Genomic DNA, 7,841 nt, shown 5'->3' with positions numbered 1-7,841 from the left:
AGACGGGGTTTCACCGTGTTAGCCAGGATGGTCTCGATCTCCTGACCTCGTGATCCGCCCGTCTCGGCCTCCCAAAGTGCTGGGATTACAAGGTGTTTACTTCTTAAATCCCTACCTATTCCACTTCCCTGTAAAAACAGGGTTTTTTTCAAGATTAAACAAAAAAATGAGATTACATTTTTATATTTATTTATTTTTGAGACAGAGTCTTGCTGTCACCCAGGCTGGAGTGCAGTGGTACAATCTCGGTTCACAGCAACCTTTGCCTCCTGGGGTCAAGCGATTCTCCTGTCTCAGCCTCCCGAGTAGCTGGGACTACAGGCACACGCCACCACACCCAGCTAATTTTTGTATTTTTAGTAGAGATGGAATTTTACCATATTGGTCAGGCTAGTCTCGAACTCCTGACCTCAGGTGATCCACCCTCCTCAGCCTTCCAAAGTGCTGGAACTATAGGCATGAGCCACTGTGCCCAGCACACATTACATTTTTATACTAAACTTTTACTGTTCAAATGACTATGTGGTTTCTCTTTTCTAGTTGGACTCAGACTGAAAAAGTAGGACTAAAGCCACTGTAAGACCAATAACTCAGTTTTGGGCATATTAAATTTGAGGTCCCTGGAACCTATCCAAGGAAAATGTCTAACAGACCACTAGATAAATTACTCAAAACTTGAAAGTGACTTTACCTTTGAAGATATATTTGGGAGTAACATATAGAGAGATGTTAACTGAAAATATGCAAGTGGCAGCCGGGCACAGTGGCTTACGCCTATAATCCCAGCACTTTGGGAGGCAGAGGCAGGCGGATCACCTGATGGCAGAAGTTTAAGACCAGCCTGGCCAACATGATGAAACCTCGTCTCTACTAAAAATACAAAAAATCAGCCACGCGTGGTGGCTCACGCCTGTAATCTCAGCTACTTGGGAGACTGAGGCAGAAGAATTGCTTGAACCGGGGAGGCGGAGGTTGCAGTGAGCCAAGATCGCACCATTGTACTCCAGCGTGGGCAACGAGAGTGAAACTCCATCTTAAAACCAAAGGAAAAAAAAAAAAAAGAAAGAAAATATGTAAGTGGGAATGTAACCTGGGAGAAAGTAAAGACTGAAAATTAGGACAGGCATGGTGGCTCACGCCTGTAATCCCAGCACTTTGGAAGGCTGAGGCTGGCAGATCATTTGAGGTCAGGAGTCTGAGACCAGCCTGGCCAACATGGTGAACTCCATCTCTACTAAAAATACAAAAAATTAGCCAGGTGTGGTGGGGCATGCCTGTAATTCCAGCTACTCGGAAGGCTGAGGCATGAGAATCGTTTGATCCCAGGAGGTGGAGGTTGCAATGAGCCAAGATCACACCACTGCATTCCAGTCTGGGCGACAGAGGGAGACTCTGTCTCAAAAAACAAACAAACAAACAAACAAAACACATCAAAGTAGTATCACTCAATTTAAGGGAGTATTTGCAAAGTAAGAAAGGTCAAATGCAAATGATAAGTTGAGAGATGCAGGGTTTTTTTTGGTAAAAGGCCTGTATTCAACACTAAGGAAATCAGCACTAACTTCAGCGAAAGAAGTCTGAAAAATGGTAAAAGTAGTAGCCAAATTTCAATAGAATATAGTGTGAATACACACGCAGAAAACGTACGGCATAACAAATTCATAAGACTACTAAATAAGCAAAGCAGAATCTAAATCAACATGTGCAATAGTATCTAATTATTACAAAATACGAAAAGTGCAAGAGAAAAAGACATACGAAAATACAAAATGTTAACAGCCTTATATCTGGAAAAGAGTCCACGGATGAATTCTGTTTCTTCTACCTACACTAATATTTTTCAAAACTTGTAAAATGAACATAATTTTGCTGCATGTACCAATGTTGATACTATCTTCAGTAGTAACGCTCTCTTGGACTATAATTTTGGAGAAGAGTGTCAGTAGTAGAGTAGAAAGACAGTAACGGACTGTGTATAGGAAAAGGCAGTAAGAACTAGGCAAATAGTACAAAAGGAAGTACAAGATGACAAACTTTTCATCAAATTAAAATTTTATCCCAAGGCTAACTCTACAACCCCCTCAAAAGCAAGCTCTTTTCAACTCCTCCACTACTGTCCTTTGCCATTAGCTCCTGATATCAGATTAAGAACATAACCTATTTATGTGTTGAAGAGGCTTTGGGAACTTAATGCCAGATTATAACATTTTTTCCATGAAAAATGTATCCTGAGCTTGTAAGCAACTATCTTACTAACAAGCCTTGTAAATACATCAGTTATTAAGTTCATAATTCTCAATATCCTAGGAAACACTGATTTTATAATTATATAAATACTGAAAGTACAGTGTCCTAGCTTATATATTTCACTTTCCAGTACCTATATTTTAATTGCTCAGTTACACTGAAGGCTCCTATAAGGCAGTAGATGATAACTTCGTACTATTTTATCTTCCTTGAAACTTGGGAGGTAATCATGGTCAGTTACCTATGGGTTCACCACTACTGCTGAGGGAACACAACAGAGTAGCCGGCTGGTATCACACAATGTAGGAGGTGCTAATACGAAGTACAATGCCAAATGAAAATTAAGAAAAGAAAAGTCTCAATATATTTGCAATATGTATAATAAAAACCAGAAATATCTTCAATTGCAAAGATGATTAAGCTGAAGGCAGAAATCCCTTGCCACAAGTGCCTAAAGAAAGATACTTCATCCAACATGATTAATAGTACAGTTGATCCTTGAACAACAGATTAGAGCTGTGCACATCCACAGATACATGGACTTTCTCAGTTTTGGGCATATTAAATTTGAGGTCCCTGGAGCCTGTCCAAGGAAAATGTCTAACAGACCACTAGATAAATTACTCAAATTACTCTGCCACCAGAGACAGCAAGACCAATCCCTCCTCTTCCTCCTCAGCCCACTCAACTTGAAGATAATGAAGATCTTTATGATGGTCCACTTCTACTTAATGAATAGTAAGTATATTTTCTCTTCCTTATGATTTTCTTAATAACATTTTATTTTCTCTATCTTACTTTATTGTAAGAATACAGTACATAATACATAAAATATACAAAATATACGTTAATGGACTCTTTATTTTATTGGCAAGACTTCCCGGTCAATAGTAGGGTATTAGTAGTTAAGTTTCTCAGGAGTCAAAAATTATACTCAAATTTTGACTATGGGGAGGGTCAATATCCTTAATCCCTCATTTGTTCAAGGTCAACTATATATCAAAAAGGTTTTCTCACACAACCAGGATAAAGACTTACCTCACTGCTGGGAACCTCATGCTCAGGAACTACATCTCGATGCTGTTTTTGAGAAACTGACACTCCACTGAGAGAAACAGAAGTGTTTTTTGGTGTATGGAAGGCATTGATGAGATGACTCAGAGGAACTGTAACCTAGAAAAAGATAAAAGTTAAAAATTAAGTAGTGGCCGGGCGCGGTGGCTCAAGCCTGTAATCCCAGCACTTTGGGAGGCCGAGACGGGCGGATCACAAGGTCAGGAGATCGAGACCATCCTGGCTAACATGGTGAAACCCCGTCTCTACTAAAAAAAAACAAAAATACAAAAAACTAGCTGGGCGAGGTGGCAGGCGCCTGTAGTCCCAGCTACTCAGGAGGCTGAGGCAGGAGAATGGCGTGAACCCGGGAGGCGGAGCTTGCAGTGAGCTGAGATCCGGCCACTGCACTCCAGCCCAGGCCGACAGAGCGAGACTCCGTCTCAAAAAAAAAAAAAAAAATTAAGTAGTGTTTTTTTTTTTTTTTTTTGAATAAACAGAACAATCTCCTTTTTCTTGTCAGGATTTGTTAAGTATTAAATATACATCATATGTCAACCCAGTATACTAAAAACTGTAAGTACTCGAATTTACTGCTGGTGAGAAGGAAATTGGTATATTCTTTCAGGATATTATTCTGAATATGTGAATCAAAAGTATCAAAAATACATACATTTCTTGTTTGTAGCAATCCACCTTCTAGGAATTTATTCTAAGGAATCTGACAAGTACTTGCACATGCATAGAGAATAACTCTCATCAAAAACATTTCAAAAATAGTAGAAAGCTGGAAACATCCAGCATTAGAGGAGCGGCAAAATAAATGATACCACTGGTCAGGTGCAGTTGCTCATGCCTGTAATCCCAGCACTTTGGGAGGCCGAGGCAGGCGGATCACTTGAGGTCAGGAGTTCAAGACCAGCCTGACCAACACAGTGAAACCCCATCTCTACCAAAAAATACAACAATTAGATGGGTGTGATGGTGTGCACCTGTAGTCTCAGCTACTTGGGAGGCTGAGGTAGAAGAATTGCTTGATCCCAGGAAGCGGAGGTTGCAGTGAGCTGTGATCACACCACTGCACTCTAGCCAGGGCAACAGGGTGAGACCTGTCTCAAAAAAAAAAAGAAACTACCACATAATGAAATACATCCAACATTAAAAAAAATAGTAAGTAGGCCAGGAACAGCGGCTCACACCTGTAATCCCAGCACTTTGGGAGACCAACGCAGGCAGATACCTGAGGTCAGGAGTTCAAGACCAGCCTGGCCAATGTGGTGAAATCCCGTCTCCACTAAAAATACAAAAAATTGGCCAGGAATGGTGATGGGCGCCTGTAATCCCACATACTTGGGAGGCAGAGGCAGGAAAATCACTCGAACCTGGGAGGCGGAGGTTGCAGTGAGCCAAGATCGTGCCACTGCACTCCAGCCTGGGTGACAAGAGCAAAACTCCACCTCAAAAAATAAAAATAAAAAAATAAAAATAAAATAAAAACAGAAAAACACTTGAGCCCGGGAGGTTGAGGCTGCAGTGAGCTATCACGCCACTGCACTCCAGCCTGAGTGACACGGCAAGACCCTGTCTCAAGAAAAAAAAAAAAATTTACTTAATAAATATTTGTTGAGTAAACGAACAAACTAAATGGCTTTTTATTATATACCAGGTTTAGTATTACATGCTTTACTTATATCATCCCATTTAATCCTCAAATAGCTATAATAATGAGTAACAATTATACTTCTTGTTACAGTTCTGTCAGAGATGTTTGAACCACAGCGACTCCATCTGGAGCAGGGGCAAAATGATGGTAAATGAGGCTGAGACCTACTGGGCTGCATTCCCAGGAAATTAGGCATTCTAAGTCACAGGATGAGATAGGATGTGGGCACAAGATACAGGTCATAAAGACTTTGCTGATAAAACAAGCTGTAGTAAGGAAGCCAGCCAAATCCCACCAAAACCAAGATGAAGAGAGTGACCTCTGCTAATCCTCACTGCTCATTATGTGCTAATTATAATGCATTAGCACGCTAAAAGACACTCCCACCAGATCATGACAGTTTATAAATGCCATGGCAACGTCAAGAAGTTACCCTGTGTGGTCCAAAAAGGGGAGGAATCTCGAAGGTCCCCCTTTCCCTGAAAACATGAATAATCACACATTGTTTAGCATAAAATCAAGAATAACTAACTGTAGGTATCCTTAGCGGAGAAGCCCAAGCAGCTCCGCTCCTCTGCCTATGGAGTACCCCATTCTTTACTCCTTTACCTTCTTATATCTTAATAAACTTGCTTTCACTTTATAGACTCTTTTTTTTTTTTGAGATGGAGTCTCGCTTTGTCGCCCAGGCTGGGAGCACAGTGATGCGATCTCGGCTCACTGCAACCTCCGCCTCCTGGGTTCAAGCGATTCTTCTGCCTCAGTCTCCCAAGGAGTTAGGACTACAGGCACAGGCCACCACGCCCAGCTAATTTTTTGTATTTTTAGTAGAGACGGAGTTTCACAATGTTAGCCAGGATTTCTATCTCCTGACCTCGTGATCCGCTCGCCTCTGCCTCCCAAAGTGCTGGGATTACATGTGTGAGCACCACGCGCCGGGCGACTCTCTCAAATTCTTGTGCGAGATCCAAGAACCCTCTGTTGGGGTCTGGAACAGGGCCCACTTCCAGTAAAAATTTCACTGTCCATCTCCTCCAAAACTCAAGTTTGAGTTGATAAGAATGGCAAACTTAGTTGCCACTGTAATCCTGTTAAGAGGTGGGACCTTTTAGAGGCATTTAGTTCAGGAGGGCTCCGCCCTCATCAATGACTAATGCCATTACCGTGGGGTACAGACCATTTAACAGAGGAAGACAACAGAGATTTAGAATCTGACTCAAAATTCCAGATTTCTCATCCCATGGATATTGATACACAAATTCGTGACATACTAGGGAATAAAGCAGACTGTAAAACTACCTTAAGTATGCATATCTGTGGCCGGACGTGGTGGCTCAGACCTGTAATCCCAGCACTTCGGGAGGCTGAGGCGGACGGATCACGAGGTCAGGATATCGAGACCATCCTGGCTAACACAGTGAAAACCCCGTCTCTACTAAAAATACAAAAAATTAGCCGGGCATGGTAGCGGGCGCCTGTAGTCCCAGGTACTTGGGAGGTTGAGGCAGGAGAAAGGCGTGAACCCGGGAGGCGGAGCTTGCAGTAAGCCGAGATCGGGCCACTGCACTCCAGCCTGGGCGACAGAGGGAGACTCCATCTCAAAAAATAAAAACAAAAAATAAAGTACGCATACTCGTGTTTGTCTACAGAAAAAACTGTGTGAAAGAATTTATTCTAAGACACGTATCCTTCAGTAATGAGATTATGGGTGATTTAATTATATTTTCAGGGCACTCCAGCCTGGGCGACAGAGGGAGACTCCATCTCAAAAAATAAAAACAAAAAATAAAGTACGCATACTCGTGTTTGTCTACAGAAAAAACTGTGTGAAAGAATTTATTCTAAGACACGTATCCTTCAGTAATGAGATTATGGGTGATTTAATTATATTTTCAGCATTTTAGCAAAATAAATGTATTTGTTTTAAGGCTAGTCAAGTGAAGTAATGTATCATTTTAGAGTCAGAAAGAACCAGTAAGGTCCTTACAGCATGGAGGCAGTAAAAGAAAAAAAAAACGGTTGATTCTTTTGAAACTGTAAAATAAATCATTTCAAGATACATATTTTCTACCTATTTCTTTGAAAAGATTTATTTGAATTAGTTATATCTCTTTTCTTTCACAAAAGGATTTAGGAATGAGCTCTTCTCAATGAAACAGTTTGTTTTCTGTGGCTTCCTTTTTACCATTTAATTTCAAGTGTATTCAGCCAATTAAGCAACCAGGAATTCCAAATGTGTTACCATCTTTCAAAGCAAGAAATGCCTGAATGTCCTCACTATATTTGAGCCCTGTTGAGACTGCCTAGGGTACATAAAAATCCCTTTATCATCTCTACCAACATCAGATACTACTAACTGTCCATCCAGTTGATGGTAAATTCTCCTAAAATTAGGCCTCTTGATGTTAACTAAGGCAAAGAGTTGTTCCAAAAACTTTAATACCATATTCAATAGGCCATGTCAGACTTTTTTTTCAAACAATTACTAGGACTTCTCCAGACACTGTCATCTTGGTAAATAGCACCTTCAATGCATTCATCTGATCAAACCCAGAAACAACTCTCCCCATCATCTCTTTTATCTGATCTCTCGCGCAATTCCACTTTCTTCAAAATATATCTCATTCCCTTCTTTCTATAACCACTGCAACCGCTTTAATGGGGGGGGGGGGGGGCGGTATTTTTAACTGATAACACCTTCCACTCTTGTCCTCTCCTATTCTCCATACAGCAAAAGCCAGTCATCTTTTAAAAATGAAAATCTAATCATGTTTTAAAACTTTCGGTGTGGCCGGGCGCGGTGGCTCACGCCTGTAATCCCAGCACTTTGGGAAGCTGAGGCGGGCGGATCAGGAGGTCAGGAGATCGAGATCATCNT

General features: G+C 41.2%; 1 protein-coding gene across 1 annotated transcript in view; it reads right to left on the bottom strand.

The window, feature by feature from the left end:
* The window catches only part of YME1L1 (YME1 like 1 ATPase), a 53,663-nt gene that overhangs the window by 43,949 nt on the left and 1,873 nt on the right, over positions 1-7,841 (bottom strand). Inside the window, exon 2 of the mRNA XM_017853011.1 lies at positions 3,286-3,420. Within this exon, the coding sequence (XP_017708500.1) occupies positions 3,286-3,420 (135 nt within the window). The remainder of the gene's footprint in view (positions 1-3,285; positions 3,421-7,841) is intronic.

The sequence above is a fragment of the Rhinopithecus bieti genome, unplaced genomic scaffold, assembly GCF_001698545.2.
Source record: "Rhinopithecus bieti isolate Rb0 unplaced genomic scaffold, ASM169854v2 scaffold_35615, whole genome shotgun sequence".
NCBI lineage: Eukaryota > Metazoa > Chordata > Mammalia > Primates > Cercopithecidae > Rhinopithecus > Rhinopithecus bieti.
This window is presented reverse-complemented; position numbering and strand designations above follow the sequence as displayed.